The sequence below is a fragment of the Garra rufa genome, chromosome 15 (assembly GCF_049309525.1).
Source record: "Garra rufa chromosome 15, GarRuf1.0, whole genome shotgun sequence".
Classification (NCBI taxonomy): Eukaryota; Metazoa; Chordata; class Actinopteri; order Cypriniformes; family Cyprinidae; genus Garra; species Garra rufa.
The window spans coordinates 31,392,133-31,414,321 of record NC_133375.1 but is presented as its reverse complement, the minus strand read 5'-3'; the positions used below and the strand labels follow the sequence as shown (position 1 = coordinate 31,414,321).

Here is a 22,189-nt window from a genome sequence, read left to right as displayed (position 1 = left end):
TGGTGCTGACATATCCACTGCAGTTTCCCTCTTAAAATGCATTGCTGGGAAACTTACAAACTCTCAATCATTAGTTCTCTCAATCATGCTTGCAACTTTTGATACACACAATTTTAATATCAACATCACATACAAAAATGCTGATTTAGCAGCACACATCTGATTCATTTTTCTTCAATCTTCATTTGGCATATAATGTCTCCAAGCCTTACATTTCCTAGAAGAAGAAAAAAAAACACTCTTCAGGGCTTCAGGGCAACAAGTCTCTTCTCAGCTTGATGGGAGAGGATATGATACACCATTGATTTGAGTTTTAATTTTATGGTGCCTGACTCCAGAGTCAGACCATGATGAGCTGTAATCTACAACGCTTCGGCCAGCCCTAAACAAGCATAAATACTACGGCGGAGGAGAGGTCCAGCCATCACAGCGTGGAGGACGAACGCCATTTTGGATGACAGTTCACTGACAACACAGATAATTTAATGTATAACCAGGGGAGGAAAAATCAATGACTGTATTTTAACGTAACGTTTGTGTGTGTGTGAGTGTGTGTGTGCAGAAGGACAGAGTGGAAAAGAGAGAAAGATAATTCAAGCAAATTCTCCTATGTTTCAACTGTCTCAAGAATTTCATCTGCATAGTCTGTCATAGGAGACTTCTACAATGCAGTGCTTAGGATTTAACAAATTGGGTTTTTTAGCAAATAATACAACAAGCTCAGCTCAGAGGAGAACTCTATGGAGTTCAATGGGAATAGAGGCAGTGTTGTTTTTATAGCCTGTTTGCTCTCAGCAGAACGACACCGCCGAGCTGCTGGGAGGAGAGACACTTTCTCATTTATAGGGAGTTAATTCCCACTGTTATCAGCAAACTGAAATAAACATTCCATATAGAGAAAAGAGTGGGAGGTTGAATCATCTTATCTGGTGGCTTGTGTGTGTTTGAGTTTTGAGTTTGAGTTTGAGCGTGTGTGTGAGTGTGAATGTGTGTGTTTCTCATGTGGTTAACCTTGTTATAGATGTAGAAGAGAAAAGCAAATGGAGAATCCGTAATAATGTAATGTGTTTGCTGTCTGGAGAAGCATGTGGGTGGTCTCCACTCTGCTACCTCGCACTGTTCCTTCCTTCCAGCTGTTCAATTCAGACACTTATTTCTAAAACATACACATGGCCTCCATTGGTTCTCAACTGATTTGCCTTGCTTACAGTCTTCGTTTTCTATGACTATGTTATCAAAAAACATTCAACACCTCATATGGTATAGAATCTACAAACTATGTGTGTAATGGAAAGATAATGCAAGCAATTGTGCTACTTTTTGGACAACAGACAGGATATATAAGTGAAATAATTTGACATTTTATTACTTTATAATATTACTGTTACAGTATAATATATGTTATATAATTAGGGCCCGAACACCGATGGTGCGAGGACCCTCTTGGATCTGTTTATTATTATTATTATTATTATTATTATTATTATTATTATTATTCTCCAAAATGAATTGCATTTTTGAGGGCCTAAACATGCCCGAAAACTCATGAAACTTTGCACACACCTCAAACCTGGCGAAAATTTACGTCTGATATGGGTTTCAGAAGTGGGTGTGGCAAAATGGCTTGATAGCGCCACCTTTACACGTTCAGCGGTGTGCGCTTTCAGCTGTGATTCACGTACATGCACGAAAGTTGGTACACACATGTAACACACCAATACCTACAAAAAAGTTATTAATAATTTTCTCAGCAAATTTTGGGTCATTTTTGCCATTTTCAGGCCTCTTATTTGAACTCCTCCTAGAGATTTATTCCGATCAACACCAAATTTGGTGAGTCTAATCTAAAGCCCTTTGTGACGTTAAATTGCGAAGGTTTAGAGTTTTCATTGGAGGGCGTGTCCGTGGCGGCCTGGCAAATTTCGATGTTTCGCCACGAAAAAGGAAGTTGCTATAACTCAGGCATACAATGTCCGATCTGTCCCAAACTTCATATGTGTGATAACACTCCTGACCTGAAGACATCTGCATGCCCATATTCAGTTATAGTCATAGCGCCACCTGCTGGCAACAGGAAGTGTCATGCTTTACTCTGCAACAAACTCCTCCTAGAGATGTATACATCTCAACACCAAAATGGGGCAGTCTAATCTAAAGGCTTTAGTGATGTTAAATTGCGAAGATCTTGCGTTTTCATTGAAGGGCGTGTCCGTGGCGGCCTGACAAATTTCGAGGTCTCGCCATGGATATAAAACTTGTTATAACTCAGCCATAAAATGTCCAATCTGCCTCAAACTTCACATGTTCGATAAGAGTCCTGGCCTGAACACATCTGAAGGACAATATTCTATTATAATCACAGAGCCACCTGTTGGTAACTTGTAACAAACTCCTCCTAGAGATTTAATGATATCAACATTATATTTGGTCAGACTAATCTAAAGGCCTTAGTGATGTTAAATTGCGAAGATCTTGAGTTTTCGTTAAAGGGTGTGTCCGTGGCGGCGTGAAAAAGTTTGATGTTTTGCCATGGACATAGAAGTTGTTATAACTCAGCCATAAAATGTCCGATCTGCCTCAAACTTCACAGGATTGGTAAGAGTCCTGGCCTGAAGACACCTAAAGGCCAATATTCAGATATTATCATAGCGCCACCTGTTGGCAGCAGGATATATCATATCTTTCACTAACTCAAACATACTACGGTCAATCTGCACCAAACTTCATATGTTTGAAAAAAGTGCTGGCCTCAACACATCTACATTCCAATAATCAGTTATAGGCATAGCGCCACCAGCTGGCAGCAGGAAATTTGGCACATTTAAGTGACTTTGACATATTTCTCCTATTTTTACTGTATTAAAAGCATATGGCCCACCGTTAGCTGTTTTCCTAAAGCCACAGGTCGGCGGTGAGCCGGGTGCTAGGGCCCTTTCCTCGCTGCTTGCAGCTTTAATATAATATGTGACCCTGTACCACAAAACCAGTCTTTTTTTTTAAATTGGGATTTATACATCATATAAAAGTATTAAAGCCAAATAAATAAGCTTTCCACTGATGTATGGTTTGTTAGGATAGGACAATATTTGGTCGAGATACATCTACAATCAAAATATTGTGAAAACAGCCTTTAAATTAGTCCAAATGAAGTTCTTAGCAATGCATATTACTAATCAAAAATTTAGCTGATACATTTATCATAATTTTGACCCATAGAATTTATTTTTGGCTACTGATACAAATAAACCCGCGCTACTTAAGACTTTGTGGTCCAGGGTCACATATAATATAATATAATATAATATAATATAATATAATATAATATAATATAATATAATATAATATAATATAATATAATATAATATAATATAATATAATATAATATAATATAATATAATGTAATATAATATAATATAATATAATATAATTCTTTACTTAAACATTATTTGATATTTTCTAGAGTTGTTCAGAATGCCTTCATACAAAAATTCATCTTTGAAATGCACTACAGTTTGTTTTGTTTCTATGTAAAATAGAATAAACACAGAAAAATGAGAAGCTATACAATACTGAAAAGAGAACGAGAAAGAGAAAGAATCAGAAAAAGGAGAGAAACAGAATGGGGGGCAGATCTGTCAGACATTGGCATACAATAGAAACATGGCTTGGCTAATCCCATTACAGAGCTACAAGCCTGGTCAGTTAGAGCAGTCCTCCTGCTCATCCAAAACAATGGGACACTCTGCAGTCTACAGCTGCCTAACAACCCACAACCGGAAAACAGGATCATACAAGGAGGAACCGAGAAACTGAAATTGGAAAGATAGAGGAATATAAGCCAGTATAGTCATTGTGAATTTCAGTGACAGATGATTTCATTCAAATATACAAGGGAAACATAGAATGATATACTGTAGCTTAGACTAATAAATAATAGGAATAAAAACATCTATTTGAACAACAAGGACAAGTTCTATCTGGTATCTATTGACTAGCTGTACTTTAATTACTGGTGAGAAATGTGGTAATGCGGTGAGTCTAGAGCATCCGAGGTACCGATAACGGCATTGGACACAGATATCTTTCAACCTTTCTACGAGTTTTTCTTTTTTTTCCTTCTGTTACAAACTGCATTGGAAATTAGAAGCGACTCTGGAGACTGGCCACCTCTTAAATGTGTTTTTGCCATGTGCTCCTTTTCATTATTGGAAAACACATCAGACTCTCCCACGGGTGAGAATACCTGGACACGGACAACTGATAAAGCTGGAATTGATTCAAACCCCAGGAAAGGTATCTGGCTCAAGACCTCCAGCCAAACTCACTTCATGCAGTTTTTCCTGCTCTCTGTCTAAAGGCAAGGTGTCACCGAGGCAACATCAATCTCTCTCTCTCCGTGTCCCTCTTTTTCTCGCTCTCCGTCTCTGCTAAACTTTTTCACATCTTTATCGTTAAATCAGGACAAGAATAGAACAGTGACCTCTAACTCTCAGAACGTCTGTAACAGGTGTCAAAACTGCAAAAGCCTGCAAACTAGCATTCTTCACAACGCTTGCGCGCTATTTCAATCACCACTCCGGGAGTCCCACGAGGAAGGCCGTGCTGCGCATGAATGTGGGTTTTAAGCTAAGCGGCCTCTAGATGCTAATTAATGACATCAATTACACAATGTCACCCAAATCACTAGACTGTCATTAAAATGGGACTAAATAGTAAAATAATCACATGCATTAGCATTTTATCAAAAATGGGGCAGGAGATAAATGCAAGAGTAGTAATTGCTTGACATCTATCTTTTAGCATGGATACGCAGAACCCTCAGCGGCACAAAATACAGAGAGCGTCTGCATCTGTGCTTTGCAGCCCACACGCTTGGCAGCAGTGATAAAGGGGCCAATGAATCTGAAAAGGTTCAAATTTTCTTGCTGCCCTTGTATCGGTATTGCTCGAATAAAAAAGGGCCCAAAGCAAGTGTGTTCATTTCATAACAGTCGGCAGGTCACAGGGAGGCATTCACTGTGAAATGTACTAAATTGTACCATCGATCTCAGCCATGAAACATGCCGGCTTTTCTGAAGCCCCAGACTCCTGGAGGCACTCTCTTAAAAGAGCCACTCACGGCCATCATCTGTGGTCTTCCCTCTTCATCTCATTTCGAAGAAAGCGGGGTTAACATCCTTACCCCTTTAAATCCAGATTTAGATTATGTACCGCTTTGTTCTCCTTCCCTTTCAGTCCTTGCCTTATCATTTTGTTAGCTGTATGGTTTGAGTCCTTAGTGGGTAAACAGAAGTCACTTCAAATTTCATGCTATCTCTTTACGAGTTAATTATGTGAAGTCTTACAAAGGACAAAAGACGCCTTGCCAGCAGGACAACAGTCCAGGTCCTTTTCTCTTCCTGTCGGCTATTTTTTCAGGCTTTGTCTTTTTGTTTTCATCTTTCCCTAACACACTCCCTTGCTCTATTTCGTTATCTCTTCTTCTAGTTCCTGCTCTATATCCCTGGCCTGGCAATAAGAATAATCTTTCCTGCGGAGAGTTGGGAGATAAAGACAGAAGAAGCTGAAGGGTCCTTGGTGAGCCTGTGGCGAAGAGAAGGTCAACAGTGCTGCTAAGAGGGTCTGTTATCAGGGTGGTAGCGTCCTATTGGGGAGGCGGCTGCCCTGTTTATTTACAGTTAATAATCCCTGTTGGTGTGCGCTCTAATGCCTGAGGCTGACTGGTCTGTAATGGGAGGTGTGCACCAAAACAGGAGACGGGAACAAGGGAACCCTGAAATTAACAGCAACTCCAATAGGTCACAAATAAGAGAAGGGGCTTTCATGAGAGGCATGGCATGAAATGTCAAAACAAACACAAAATAATGATGACATGTTGATCAGTTCTATCAAAGCGCTACACACTGCCTGACACAAACTGACGTCAGTAGAGTTGTGCATCATTCTGAATGCCTTTTAAATTCCAATTCAAATCCTGAAATCCTAAATTAAATATATTTTAACTGAGGTAGCATGTAGACATGAATTTAAATGGTTTCAGGGGGCAGCCGTGGCCTAATGGTTAGAGAGTCGGACTTGTAACCCAAAGGTTGCAGGTTCGAGTCTCAGGTCCGGCAGGGATTGTAGGTGGGGGGGAGTGAATAAAAAGCACTCTCTTCACCCTCAATACCACGACTGAGGTGAGACCCTTGAGCAAGGCACCGATCCCCCAACTGCTCCCCGGGTGCCGCAGCAATGGCTGCCCACTGCTCCGGGTGTGTGTTCACGGTGTGTGTGTTCACTACTGTGTGTGTGCACTTGGATGGGTTAAATGCAGAGCACAAATTCCTCACTTCACTTCCTTTCCTTTCCTTTTTAAATGTACTATAATCTATTAAACAAATCAATGCTACTAAATTTCATATTTTTTCAATTGTGTATTGCAACTTGCCTTATCTGGAATGTTTATAGCATGATTAATAAATCGTATAAATAATTTTGTAGAATGATCAATAGATCCACAGACAGTGTTGGGAAATAAAAAGTAATGCATTACATTATTGCATTACGCTCTAAAAAAGTAACTAATTATGTTACTTAGTTACTTTCTATGGAAAGTAATGTGTTACGTTACTTTTGAGTAACTTCATAAATCTGGACAGAGCTTGCTTGTTTGTTATTAAAATAAAAAGTTCTGTTTTTAGCATAAAAGCCCTTTCATACCAGAAGCCTCAGGCTAAAAGCAAAGTAAATTCACATATGTGCAGTAGAACACAAAAGAAAGTTCAACACTCTTCAGCAATAAAAAACGAAGAATATATGTTAGTTTATTTTGAGTAATTTTTGATTATTAGTATGGTTGAATTGGATCATCAAAGGTCCGCAGCAAAGACATTGGTTAATAAAATGGGATTAAATACATAAAGGATATTTGTATTATTTAAGATTTAATTACTGCAGGTTTGAGTCATATTCTGAGTTGCATTTCACTGTTTTTATTAATTTTGAGAAATACTGAATCTGTTTTTGTGAGTGAGATGAATTAATGCATGTAAACGTATTTACTCTAACTTATTTATTCTAAAACTAAAGTAAAACCTTGCTCCCAGGAAAGCTTTTAATCAATAAATGGGAAAAAGTAACTAGAGTTAAAAAATAACTCAAATAAATTCTTGTACATTAAAAAGTAATGCATTACTTTACTAATTACTTGAAAAAAAGTAATCTGATTACATAACTCATGTTGTAATGCAGTTACCTCCAACACTGTCAATAGATACATCCATAGACTGACAGATGGATTGATACACACTACCATTCAAAATTTTTGTCAATAGGACTTTTTTAAAGAAATTAATACTTAAGCAGAGATGCATTAAACTGATCAAAATTAACAGCAAAGACTGTTCTTCTAATCATCAAAAAAATCAAAAAAAAAAAAAAAAGTATCACTGTTTTCACAAAAATATTAAGCACAACTACTTTAAAATGTTTCCAGGACGCCAAATCAGCATATTAGAATGATTTCTGAAGGCTCATGTAACACGGAAGACTGGAAATGGCTGCTGAAAATTCAGCTTTGCCATCATGGGAATAAATTATACTTTAAAATATACTGAAATTGAAAACAGGTATTTCAAATTGCAATAATATTTCACAATATTACAGTTTTTGTCTTGGTGATATCGCACAACAACCTTGGTTGTCAGATCTTTTTTAGGAATTACTAGTTCTACATGTTTTGTTTAAAACTGGGGAACAGGATAGCTAAGCCAGGCAGGCAGTACCTGGTTAAAAATGCACATCTATTTCCTGTAGGCTTACATCCAAGCTCAACCAATTTATTGTGTTTCATCTGGACTATGCCAGGGAATCAGTCTGAGTGAAAAATAACACGACTCCTCTAGCAAGTAGCAGTCAGCACTAAGGGGTTGGTACGCAGTGATAAACTCCGAGTTGAGTCCCATAGCAGTAGCATGCAGTAACTAGCGCACATCTGGTCTGTGCTGTCGTGTTGTGCGGCAGTGTGATAAAACCACAGCTGAATCAATGGCATGCAGCCATTGTGGACCAAGATGGCTGCAAAATGCCAGCAAGGCTTCTTGGCCATCCTGAGCTAGAGACACAGAAATCTCTCAACATGCAAAAGCTTTTCAAACCAGGGAATTACATAAAGTGATGCTACTGTCAATGGCCTGATAGACTCGAATGAAAAGAAAAAGAACGGAGGGGTTCAACTGCAAGCTGTTCAGAAATCTTGGCAGAAAATCACTGCTCCTTCTCACCTCCCTTTGCACAAGCACTCTAGAAAACTACACCCACCGCGGTGTAATTACTTAAGAGAATTAAGCAACAGTGCTCTAAATATATAATAAAAGAAATAAATAAACAAATACAAAAGTAGAGAAGCTCAGCAGGGGGGAAAGGCACAATTTTCTGATTTCTGCAAGGCAGCAAAAGCTATTTCAGCTCACACAGTCAATGTTTGGGACTGACAAACATATTCACTAACAGGATACACTTAAACTGTTTTGTTCATACACCAGCTTACATGTTTTATTTGAGCCACTGCTGTATGAATAAACTTAAACCAAGACCTTTTGTATTCTCATGGTTTATTTATTTAGACACTGTCATTTCAGCATCTAAGGATAATTTTGCTGGTGAATAAATCAATAAATAAATGCATACATACATAGTTAAAAGCTCTATTTAAAAAGGAGATATAGGAAGAGATAAGATAGATAAATAATTTACATTCAGAGAGATACAATCCACATACAGCTTTTTCAGAACCACTTAAGATAAATGTGGTTGAAAGTCAATCTGTTTATAAAATACGGGTGTCACCATTTTAATCGAACTATGTGTCAATGGAGCCATATTTAGCATTTATAAATCTAGACTGACTACTGTAGGCTGTGTGAATGTAGCCAATGAGGGATTCAATTTACATTCGATATGTATTCTGAATGTCTCTTATTTGAAGGCAAAAATAAAGCAGGGATGGTCATTTTGGCTGCATGGCAGGAGGCACTGGCATTAGCAGTGGCTGCCAAGAGCAAGGAAGCTTCTTGAATCCTCTTCAAAGGACAGATGCAAAGTTTTTGCTCTAATTAAGGGCGAAGTATTTGCACACTTAAAATGTTCCCGATTCAAAGACGGTGGGCGGTCTAGAATTAGTTTTCTGCTAGACATTGGCCTTTTTAGACTCTCAAAGAATCTTTTTGGGCAAAAATCGTCTCCGACACACTCCCTCACAGCCTACAGCAGCAGATGAAAGACTATAGATTTTGTTATTAACGTTACCATCTACCACGCCAAATTTAGACTGAATAATATTCTTACATGATGAATATCACCTCCTTACTAGATCAATACTGTTCACTCTGAATTAAAATGCTACGCTGTGCTCGCAGAGATATCACAGAGCAGAGAATGCAAACAAGAGGTGCTGTTAGCAAAACAGTAAATCTAGATGCACTACGGCACTTTGCGATTTTACGTAACACTGAAGTGTTTGAATACAATCTCAGCAGAGAGCAACAATCAGAGCTTTTATCTTTGTAGGGGGGAATGTGCTCAAATGATGTAGAATAACAGTCAACAAGTTTGAGGACGGCACACAGGAAGCAGTTATCTGCTTGCAAAACATTCGTTATATATCCTCGAGTAGTACTGTACGTGAATGCGAAACGCTGCAGATTTCAGCGGTGGCGGCAAAACCTGACGAACAGGTTTTGCTTCAGTCTCAAGAAGCTGTCAGAATCCAAACAGATGGTATTTCTATTAAAATTCCTCTCTGTTCTTATGCATCGGTTTACAAACATACCCGGAGCATACAAATGTGTGATATCAAACGCAACCTGACACATCAATGAACTTCATCTCAAAGAAAATGTTTTAAATAAATCAGCAATCTAAACAGAGGCGGTGTAAAATAAGAAAAAGGAAAACACAGAGCGCTAAAGCGTTACAAATCTCCAGCGTTTTCCCAAACTGCATGTCCTTGCCTAGAATGAGGAATGACACGTCCGCCTAGCGCCTGTGTTTATGGCATCAGGAGAGCTGCTGGGGAAATGGATTACTCCATCATCGTGGAGCAGCGTGTTCATGCGGCAACGTATCGCAACACGGCTCTGTGTGTAGTCATTTTCACCTGCGAGACGCTCTCTATTCCCTGCTCGCTGCGCCGTTTCCGAACTTTGCTTTTCAATGCACAAAAACGGCATGTTTTTGATCAAGAGCTTTAGCAGCAAACAATGGCCCGACAGGCAGCCATGGGTCCTTGAAGCGTTAAATATGAAAGAAGTATTTAAACAAAACCCGAACTGTGGAAACAAGTTGAAATGACTTTACTACACAAAGTATAACCGAGCCAATGGTGATACTCACTCGATCACTTGACATAGTATATTAAACACTCTCTACACAAGAGTGGCGGCTTAGAGAGCGGGTTAAAGAGCTCATTGAGAAAAACACACACATTCGGCATGCCCCCGTGCAGATCGTCGGGAAAGCCGGCGTTCGGTGGAGTCTCTCCTAATAGGGGTCAGCGTCCGGCTAAAACCGCACAGATTCCATTTGCTTTAAAGAAGAGGCAGTTGTGCTCCGAGTTAACCTCCTGCTAATAACTGTAAAATAGAAAACGCTGAGACCGTGAGTGTTATGCTAGTCGTCATACCGCCCATTATAATGTGCTGGTGAGAGCATGTGAAAGGTGCTAATTGAAGTATGTGTCACGTTCGCAAGTAAAACACATGGCAGGAATTAGTTTCTAAACTGAGTGGCTGAAAGTGGGAACGTGTTTGTACGGTTTGAAAACTGGTTTCTCGCTGTGACTAATTTGATAGCACTGAAGCAATTGAACATTCAGTAACGGAACATATCTTGTGCTCATAAGGAGAAATCTCGGCATAGAGGACATGCGTTTGCAATCACAATGCTTCAATGCAGAACAGACGGGAAAAGGATTGGTCGTTAACTGTAAGGTATTGCTGGATTCAAAGACATATGCTAACTAAAAGGTTAAAAGTTTAGCTCATTTGATTAGTGTGAAAGCAGGTTTCTGAATTTGGAATGCGTCACAGCGCATTGAACAAAGTGCTAGCAACACCTAGAGCATGGGTTCAGCTCCCAAGAAACACATGAACTTGTATATGTACACCTTGGATACCTTGGGAATGCATTACCTTGAAAAAGCGGCCAAAAGCAGAAAGAACAAATTATAAAAATAGACGAAACTAAAGGGGAATATGATTTACACTACATATTTTATACTTTAGCATAGATAAAGTGATCCCCAAAGTATGCAAAAGAGCACATGGCACTAAAACCACACTGACAATTCACACAGCAGAGGAAATACCTCAAAGAACATAGTCAATAAAATATGCGCAACCACACACATGCACTCCACGACATTCCCATGCAGGTATCTCAACAGCCATCAATAGCCTAAGAGCTGATGTTTCATTCAAGATCTCTCCAGGCTGCAGGGCTCTGATCAAACATAACCAAGGCTGATGGTGGGAATGTCAGGCAGGATTATCACCTGTTTCATTTGCTTGTGCACATCTGAGATATCTGCCCGCCCGGCTCGTTCCATAGCGCGGACATACACTCTATAATCGAGCACTCTAGGGGTGGGTAAATATTACAGCATGACTGTGCGCAGACCACTGTGCACTTTTGCTCTGAGAAGCAGTTGCTATGCTGGCAGGAAGAGTGAGGACCAATTCAACTTGTAGTTTAGCTATGTGTTCATCTATGTGCATGAGACTGTAAGGATGTGGTACAGACATGCAAAGTTCAAAGCGCAAACACAACTACTTGTTCTTTCATGTTAAACTACATTTTAAAAAAAAAACACAGATCTTAGGCTATGAAAAATGTTCAAAAATGTCAGACAATGTCTAGCGATGCATAATTTAAAAGTTGAACTTCTTTTTTTAGAATACATCATGCAACTATTCTAAAGAACAAACATGCTTGTTTTAGCAAAATTCAAGATTTACCGCCTCTGAAACAACCTTTACGTACTTATGCCATCATCAAGGCCACAAAGACAATGAGCAATAACATTAACAAATAACATTACAGTTTTCCAATTAATATCAAGTCCTATATGAATATTTTTGCTACGGAAGGAAAAAAAAAAGGTAATAGTGATATTTTAATTGCACAATTCTGGCTTAACATCTCAGAATTCATCCAGGCAAGTCTGAGGTTTTCTTTCAGAACAGTGAGATATAAACTTGGAATTCAATATTGCAAGAAAAAAGTCAGAATTGTCAGATTCTGTTGTATATAACTTTTTTGTATTTTTTTTTTCTTTTATTTTCATTTATTTATGTTTTAACTTTATTTTGAGGCAGGAATAACTTCCATAGTCCTACGCCTAAATTTATGTTTTGCTTAGAAACATTCATAGTAAATTACAGGAGCTTAATGCTTTGCTATAGTCATTTTCACAATAATCGAGTGGATCAATCAGAAAAAGAAGAAACTATTTTGTGACAGAAAACAAACTGCTCTGACCACTTTGTGAACTGTCAATTTTACAGCCGTTTAGCTTTGTGCATTGAATGAGTGATATACGAGTAAAGGACCACAAAGAGTAAGTGCTAATACAACAGCTTGTTCTTTCATGTTAAATCACGTTGAAAAAAAAAAAATGGTTTTAGGATACAAAAAAAATGTGTTTAAAAATGAGAACCACTTTCAGCGTAAAAAAATACTAACAATGCACTTTTTAAAAGTTTTAAAACTTCTTTTTAGAACCATTTTAAAGTCTAAAAATACTAATTTTATTAAAATTCAGTAAGATTTATCACCTTTGAAATAACCTTTACGTACTCCTAACAACATCAAGGCCACAAAGATAATGAAAAATAATATTAACAAATAACAATACAGTTCTACAGTCAATATCAAACCCTCAAGTACATGCCTCTATGGTTATTTCCAACACAGAATAAAAAATTTTAACATTTATTTAACAATTCTGGAGTTTTTCTTATATATAAACTTGTAAGAAGTCAAAATTGAAAGGAAAAAAAGTCAGAATTGTCAGAAATACTCAGAAATATACATAAATTACAAAAGTGTTTTACTGTCATTTTCACAATAATGTAGTGGCGCAATTATTAAAAGAAAAAACTATTTTGTGACAGAAAACAAACTGTTCAGACCACTTTGTGAAATAACTGTCAACTTTACAGCCGTTTTGGCTTTGTGCATTGACTGAGTGATATATGAGTAAAAAGCCACAATGAGTAAGGATGCGTTACAGTAAAACTCAAGAACCGAGGCTGTTAACCTTGTGGTTTAGGAGGGGGAGAGTGCGAAACCCCTTCCACACATGGTCTCGAAGTGCAGGGATATTTTCTTCAGGGTCAGAGCTGTATAACACCACAGGCCTGAGTATCAGTTAGAGGAATGAAAGAGATAAAGCTACGAAATTGACAAAGGACAAGCAGGCTAGCTTCAACTAGCAAGATGAGGACAAAAACGCTTGATAAAAACAATAAATCAGAAACCTGCTCTGGGTTCTTCTCAGAAAACAGCTCAAATCAATTCAATTCAATCCTCCTTAAAACCTCAAGAAGAAATAGAGAGAAAACCATAAGACGCCGGACAGTGATGTAGCCTTCTTAGGAGGAACATGACTCTTCAAGGCGTTTACAAGCAAAACTTTCATCTTCTAAGCGCTAAGCGCAAAATCTGTGACTAATATCCCTTCCACTTGTCTTTTTATGCTTGCCCATGTTGTTATGTTTTGTTGAGGACAGGAATACATCCATAGTAGCCTAATATCTGCCTAAGAACCCTTCATCCTCCCTGTAAGCCCTTCTGTCTCCTGCAGCCACTTGAGCTGAGCATAAAGCCTGATTGTTAGAATGTTTCCACTTCTTTAATCAATGGGGATCTGACTGTCTTGATTCCGGGTACATCTGAAGTATATAAATATCTGCTGGCAAGCCTGGCTGCTTTTTGTCCCCTTTGCCTCCTTGTATTTTTTCTCTCTCCTTTCATCCCCCTCTTGTCTTCCTGGGGTGTTAAATGTAATCATTCATCCACTAGATGCACTCTGCAAGAGTGACATGAAGCATGAGGACTTTTGAGGGAAGATAAAAACAGACAGAAAAACTCTACTGAACAGGGGGGAAAAAACACAAAACAATTAAAGCCCCATCAGCAGAGAGATTTTTCCCTACTGTTTATCCTCATTAGCAAGCGTGCGGCTGAGGCCTTGTCCCCTCTCCGAACACATTTCTTTTGTTCGCTGAATCGAAGGAGTTTTTTTTTTTTTCATCTATTACGATTACAATGGATAATTTAAAATCCCCAGTGCAAATCCGTTAAATGCTTAGGGGGTACTGCACGTCTCAGATTGTCATTGGTGGATACGTTATACTGTACTCTGCCCTTGGTAGGAATCGAATCATTATGTAGACACACATACACATATATGCACTTGTGTAGACACGCACACACCTTCTTCCTCTGCCTCTAGCTGCCACCAGATTTAATCAGCAGCTACAGTCAATAAGTTTTATCACTCGGAGCCTCTGATAAGCATCAGCATGTGGAGAAATATTTTTGACATAATTTGCCCCCCAGAATGAATTACGAAACTGATGTGAGAACATCTAGATGAATAAAAAGGAAAGGGTGTGAGGTAATAAATGACGTGCACTTTAAAAGATTTCTTCAAAATGCAAAAAGGTTTACAATAAATTTACTTTTATTCTTGATTCTGGCATGCTAAATTTGAATGCTTTTATCCAGAGGCCATAGATTAATGCAGGACTATCAATCCTCTCAATGTGGTGTTATCATAAAAAAGTAAATAAAAAAAATCAGCTATTCCAAAAGAAAAAAAAACGACATAAACAAATTTTTCTTAAGTGGAACAAAACCACATCGGTTTATTAAAAACCTCAGATAATATCACACGATTAAAGTGCTAATTATAACCATTAAAGCTCTTTTAAATTCAAGAATCTATGGAATTTACATAATGCGGCAAACGTAACTATATCTATAGAGCCATCAATACCATTTTAATGACGCCTTCAGGAAATATTCATTATGTTTTTTACTATCAAACTGTGCATAATGGGGGTTATTTTAATAAGTTATGCTAAAAAAAAAAAAAAAGACAGAGACAGATATGAGAGAGAGTTAGAAACCTGTAGGCCCAAATGCCTAAGAAAAGATATACCACTGACCTAATCTGCATATGGCTGACAAGAAAATGAGTTACATCTCATCTAAATGTAAATTAAGTGTTTTATGCCTTCAGTAAACAGTTTACGTATCCATGGTCTGTTTTAATTAACCAATTAGAATTTATTACCCGGATACTAAAGATAAGAGCCATTTTTCTGACTTTTTTTTTATTCATGACAGCTGTCTACAGGGAGAAAGGAACAAGAAATAAATTTTCTGGCAGAGACAAGGAACTTGAGTGATATCTTGGCTTTTGAGTAAGGCACATTTGCTTGAAGTCCCATGGATGGTGCGACCCTAGATTGAAAGCTTTGTATAAGCTACTCTAAAACTGTTGCCTACCAAGCTACAAGCAAATCATATTTTGAAGTAGTTAAGCTACACTCTACAACACTAAGCTACAATTATTACGTCTTGTAATAATTGTAATTAGCTACAATGTAAGATACAAACAAAAATCAGCTAACAAAAGGACACTAAAGGTTTTGTTTTGACTTTATAAATAAATGTTTAACTATGTATGTAATTTACATTTTTTCCGAGGTGGCACAAAAACATTGAAAATAATGAATGATCAATCTGGGGTAAAACTTAAATTACATAACACAGTCAATTGATAAAATCAAAAAGTTAATAACTCATTGTCATGTCAAGTGCTTGACAGAAATTCACAGAATTATTACCATTTTGCACACAGGCTTGTCCTGAAAGCTAAGTCTCCAACAACTTCACAGGCTTTACTGAAAATGCGCTGATGTGTATATGTGCAACAAACAGGCAGAAAACAACAGAATTAATACATTTTGCTCAAATATTTCTTGTTAGACATTAAACAGCTTTAAAATACATGTGCATCTACATCTGCACATCTGTACACCTGTGTAACACAGCTAATTGTATTTTTATGAGAACAGTAACAGTAAAGGGATTTAAAAGGAGTTAATGGATGTAAATGTAATATGGTGGAAGAGCGGGTCTTTCTTATACCAGTTAACATTTAGTCTGTGCTTGTGTTTTTGTTTTATTACCATAATAATTTTAGTTTTTTTAACTCTTGCTAAAAATGATTTTTTTAGAATTTATATGCTTACACAAATATATACACTATATTAATTCTCATAGCCTTCAAATTACATAACATGTTTAGAGGACAACACTGAGCAGGATGTGGAATAACATTTTAAATAATGGATTAAAAAGATTTTTTAATTAAAATTATTGCATTTTAATAATATCAAGTTAATCAAAGAAAAAATAAACAGATTAATTATCAAAAAAAATAATTTAATTGATCTGCCTCAAAGTGTTTCAGTAAAACTAAATTTACTAGAATGACTAAAACTTTCACTCAGTTCAGCTGTTTTTGAATTAATGTCATGCTACTAAGAAAATGCAGTTAAGTAGAATTTTAGTATCTTTTATATTGCTGAAACTGGCTGCACAGACATTTACTTTGACAAAGTGTTTAACTTTTTTCTCAAATCTGAGCGAGTGATATCTAATGCATCTATACTATTATTTTCATTTTTTACGAGCTATCCGAGGGGATATTTTATCCTTTGACTGTGTATTAAATATCATTTCCATTTTGAAGGTGCTGACTTTCAGCGTAACAAAGGAGAGGCTGCGAACGGTGAAAAGTTATCACTCGCTGACAGGTGGCTTTCTGACAAATGAGCCCACATCACCAGAATCCTTTACATTTCCACATCTTCTTCAACATAAAGAGAAGAGCGTTTGATTAATGACCGAATGTGCCGAGCTCCAAAAACTTTGCTGAACTATTGTGTCTTGAGTCCTTCAATTGACACGGGGGCTTCAGCTCTCAAAGTCACTTACGTCAAAAGCCCCGATTGTTGCCAAGAAAGTGCCGCTTCCCTATTGTCAGTGTGTAAGTGGTTAACATCATTTCACTGCAGTGTTGCTTTGCTGAAACAGCAACAGGACATTAATTTGACATTAGCGCTGTAACATCAATTCTTCTCCATTTTCCAACTTGGATAATGCGTTTACTGGAAGCAGATTAATATCTATTCCATAAATCATTCAGAGAATTTGCCGAGCCAGAGACATGGGGGTAATGTCATATATGTTAGCTGATCCTGGTCTTGCGGCTGGATGTTCATTAATCAGTGCCTCGGGGTCCTCGGGGGCAGTCAGAGGGGAAAACAGAGAAACTTATAAAACGTCCTGATTATTTATTTATATTGACTTTGGCTCTGTAACTTATGTTAATATTCCATGTCCTTCTTCATCGCCGCAAAACATCATGCACTCGGCTCACAAACACAGCTACCGTCAACATCCTTCTGAGGAACGGCGTTGTTTTGATAACAGTAATAAACATCTCTATGATGACAGATGGCTCAACTTCTAAAGCACGAGGCGAACAGTGTTTATTATTAGTTCTGGTAGAGTTGCTCAGAATCGTATTGATTTATCAAGTTACTCTGGAATTGATTTGAAGCGGTCAGTCTTACATTTCACACACTGGATCCGTAACCAGCTGCTTTCTTTCAGCTTAACATTCAACCCAAACTCACAAGCAACTACCTGATAATACCAGAAAGACCCGCTCCACCTAAAAATTGTACTATTACAGAATATTTCCAAGACCAAAAAATCTATACAAAAAAACCTCCCCACAGGGAGCCTAGCCACAGGCGAGCTTTTTCCCCGCAGAGGGGTGAATTGGTTGGCTGTCAAGAATATGAAAGCTGAGTCTCATCTGCTGGAGACCCTGAACCTAATCTCCCAGCAAAGAATGATATTGTGCCTGTTCCAGCCGTACTGATTCACTGTCAATCTGGCCCAAAGCTGCTCTCAGCTGCCCACTTGACCTTGTCACTGCAAAAGCACTTTATTTTCATTACATCACTGTTCATTCAGACCGGCAGAAAGTGCCAAACAAAGGCCGTTTACTCAAAGCATTCTTCAAAATATCATAACTTGCTTTAATTACAGTTTTCAGCGAGGTAGACCGACAAGAGCAGTCACTTTCAAATGAAACGCTTCAATTTTTACCCCCTACTTTTAAAAGGGAGATAATTATCCATTAAAAGCCCTGCTCACACGGACAATAGTCTCTCTCAGGCTGCGCTGCCATATGCTAAAATAGCATGCTTAAACAAAAGACACTGACAATGATTTTCGTACAAACATGTTTGACGACAGAGATCTACTGCTCTCCTGGGAATTCAAAGGTGTATCATATTTGTAGAGGCATGGATGGTTATTCTAGCTGTTCACCCTATACATCCTTCTAAATCTTTAATTAACTGCCATGTTAACATATTGCTCAACTAAGGTGCTTTTTAATTGATATTCTGTTTATACACTAGATAAATTAGATCATGAACATGTCAGCATTGCACGCTTATGTTAATATGTTACATCCTGCTTGCACTCATGAAACTCAGCACAAGATGTTAGTACTTCATGTTAGTAAGTTGCTGATAAAATATTGGTTGCAGATTCCTTTACCTTCACAAATAATAAATATTTAGAGTCGAATGTTAAGAATAAAGTATCCACTTTTATTTTTAAATAAGTTATCAGCAATTTACTAACGCTGAATGTTTTGCTCCCCAAAATGTAGTTTAATCTTTTCAAAACATGTAAATTCAGCTGTGGTTTTGACATTGTTTTGACATTGTTTTAGTCACGTCAAATGTAATAATCTCAGCCAACAAAGTAAGTTTGTGCCTGTTTGACTAAATAATAGAAAAAGCTAGCAATGAGTTTTGATTTTTGCAATTCCATACTGTGTTAATGGTGCAGAAACTCCACTACCGTTTAACAACGGGTCAGCACAATTTTTTTTAATGAACACTTAACAAGGATGCATTCAATTGATCAATAGTGACAGTAAAGACTTTTATAATGTTACAAAATATGTTTTATTTCACATAATAGCTGTTCTTGAACAGTAGTGTACACATAACATGAGAAAGGCACTAAAAAAACAAATACTCAGATCTCTCACCACTCTCAAAGCAGGCGTCGAAGATGATATGACCTTTCTTGGGTGGTCCTGTGTATCCTGGAGGGGTGACCATTAGTTTGTTCACATTCCCCACCAGAGCATCCTCACCCCCAGCTTCATTATCTGTCACACAAATAGAAGTACATATATGAGGTGACACACATAAAACACATTCCATTTTAAAACATGTTGAAATAAACCTTTCAGCAATGATAGTCTGCCTGTTGCAGACTTCAGAATTCCTTGGCAATAGTTATACCATATTCCTGTAAAACAGCAATTACAATTATTAACCTGACATCCAAACAAGGTTGTGGTCTGTGTGCATGACAGAAATCAATGCCAAGTTCTTCATTGAGTCTGAATAAATTAACTAAAATAAATTGAACTATGACAAAAGAACAAAGCCTAAAAATAACAAAAGCAGAAACTATTTTTTAATGTTAAGTATTTTTACTCCAATCCAGTATTATTTTCTATCTTAGACTGAACCCAAAAGGAGATCTGCAGAAAGACAGCACTCAGACACCATTGTATGAAAAAGAAAGTAAAAAAAAGGGTAAATGGTGACGCAAGTGTTCATTCTGCTGAAGATGAATTTAATTTACTAAATTAAGGTGAACTAGTAATATCAAAAAGGCAAACAAAGTTTATAATTTATTATAAATGAATTTTTTTTTTAAATGCATAATTTACATTTTAAAGCATAATATTTATTTACATGTATCTGTTATTATAGATAGATATAGATACATAGATAGATGGACAGGATGAACACAGGATATATATACCCACACACACACACACACACACACACACACACACACACACACACACACACACACATAAAGGTGTTGAATTCACTGAATTTTCACATAAAGGCGGCTGCCTTTTCCGATTACTAGTAACGTAGCTTGTATAAAACGTAGTCTAAGCAAATACTTGTAAAGCTAGCATACATGTGAATGATAGAATGATCTAGTGTATTTAAGAAATAGCAAATCTAGTATAGTATAGTATAGTATAGTATAGTATAGTATATAAATATGTAGTAGAGCCAGTAAGTGTGATTATGTCATTCGCCGTATATGGAAATGTCCACCTTAACAAGACTGGACTACAAACACACGTGGTTTTGCGTTTCATTAGTTATGCAGTTATAAGTGAACATTTATCGCAATACATAAGCGCTTTGTAATGTTTTGACACTCTACGTGCCGGAAAGTATCACATGAATAAGGTTTATTTGGCTAACGTTAGCAAACAGTCACTGTGTTTACATGGACGAAGCGCTCATATCATGCACCTAACAGCGAAATTTGCTCGCTATACATGCCCAGACAGTACCCAACGAGTGTGTGTGAATAGAAAACGGTAAAATGACCATGTATGAACGTGTTTTAATTTTACACACCAGTATCGAGATGTTCTCTGCTGTTTTCTTCCATCATCCGTCCACACAACCTCACACAGGCTTGCGACGCTGAAGGAGCGTTTCCAAGACGACGGCGTGCTGCCGTTCTAGAGGAAGGATTTGACGTAACCAGCAGGTGTAAGAGCGCGAAAAGCGCACAGCTCCCCCAGCCACACGGATGTCTTCCCACAACGCGCCAAATGATGCTGTGCAGTCCTATAAAGCGTCCAAATGGAGAGGAAATGTCAGCAGTGTTTACAGAGACCAAGCCCTTTATTAGCCGCTAATAAAACATGCACTGTAACATCCACTATATTATGCGTTCATGGCTGAAAAATAAATAAATTAAGGGATTTGTGTCTTTAAATCCATGACTATTTGATTTGAAGCCACTTATTTGCAAGAGTACTGCTAAGAGTTTAATTTCCTCTTCTGGGAAACAGTTCAAAAATGTAAAACTAGCAAGAAGAAACTTATTATTAATGGCTGTGACATACCTACAGACTACTGGCAAGAGCTTAACTGCTCAAACTTCCTGTTCAAATTGGAAACTTTACAAGAAAGGACAGAAAGCTATGTTGTAAAACATTTTGTGAGATCTTAAAATTATAGGAATGTGGATCAGCATTGTATTATGAGTTCATCTCGAGTCTGAACCAAAGACCATAATTTCATGTTCTTGGTCTTGTCATTGACCTTGAATTTGGATCATTTGAACTTGGTCTCGACTCCGACTCAGCCTACTCAGGTCCTAAAAACCTAAAAATAACAAAAGCAGAAACTATTTAATATATATATATATTATTTTTTTTACTCCAATCCAGTATTATTTTCTTTCTTAGACTGAATCCAAAAGGAGGTCTGCAGAAAAACAGCACTCAGACACCATTTAGTTCCATTGTATGAAGAAGAAAATGAAAAAAGGGTAAATGGTGACTTAAAGGAACACTCCACTTTTTTGGAAATAGGCTAATTCTCCAACTCCCCCCGAGTTAATAGGTTGATTTTTACCGTTTTGAAATCCATTCAGCCGTTCTCCTGTTCTGGCGATATCACTTTTAGCATAGCTTAGCATAGATAATTGAATCATATTAGACCAATAGCATCGCATTCAAAAATGACCAACGAGTTTCGGTATTTGTCCTATTTAACACTTGACTCTTCTGCAGTTATATCTTGTACTAAAACCGGCAGAAAATGTAAAAATGCGATTTTCTAGGCCGATAAGATTAGGAACTACACTCCCATTCCGGCGTAATAGTCAAGGAAGTTTTCTGCCGTAACATGGCCGAAGCAGGCGCAGTAATATCACGCAGCACAACGTGACCAACTGCATGCACAGGGAGCGTTCCTCGTTGGAAGTTTCCTAGCTGGGAACTAATTTCAGGCGCTGCGTGATATTACTCCGCCTGCTGCGTCCATATTACGGCAGCAAACTTCTTTGACTATTACACCGGAATGGGAGTGTAGTTTCTAATCTTATCGGCCTAGAAAATCGCATCTTTACATTTTCCGCCGGTCTTAGTACACGATATAACTGCAGAAGAGTCAAGTTTTAAATAGGACAAATACCG

The 22,189-nt window shown here is 37.6% G+C and overlaps 1 protein-coding gene across 1 annotated transcript in view; it reads right to left on the bottom strand.

Moving 5' to 3' along the window:
• The window catches only part of agbl4 (AGBL carboxypeptidase 4), a 486,475-nt gene extending 465,788 nt beyond the window's left edge, over positions 1 to 20,687 (bottom strand). The window contains exons 1-2 of the mRNA XM_073818790.1: positions 20,616 to 20,687; positions 19,202 to 19,324 (exon numbers count right to left, since the gene is read on the bottom strand). Coding sequence (XP_073674891.1) covers positions 19,202 to 19,324; positions 20,616 to 20,652 — 160 coding nt within the window. The 5' untranslated portion in view covers positions 20,653 to 20,687. The remainder of the gene's footprint in view (positions 1 to 19,201; positions 19,325 to 20,615) is intronic.
• Between the last annotated feature and the right edge of the window lie 1,502 nt (positions 20,688 to 22,189).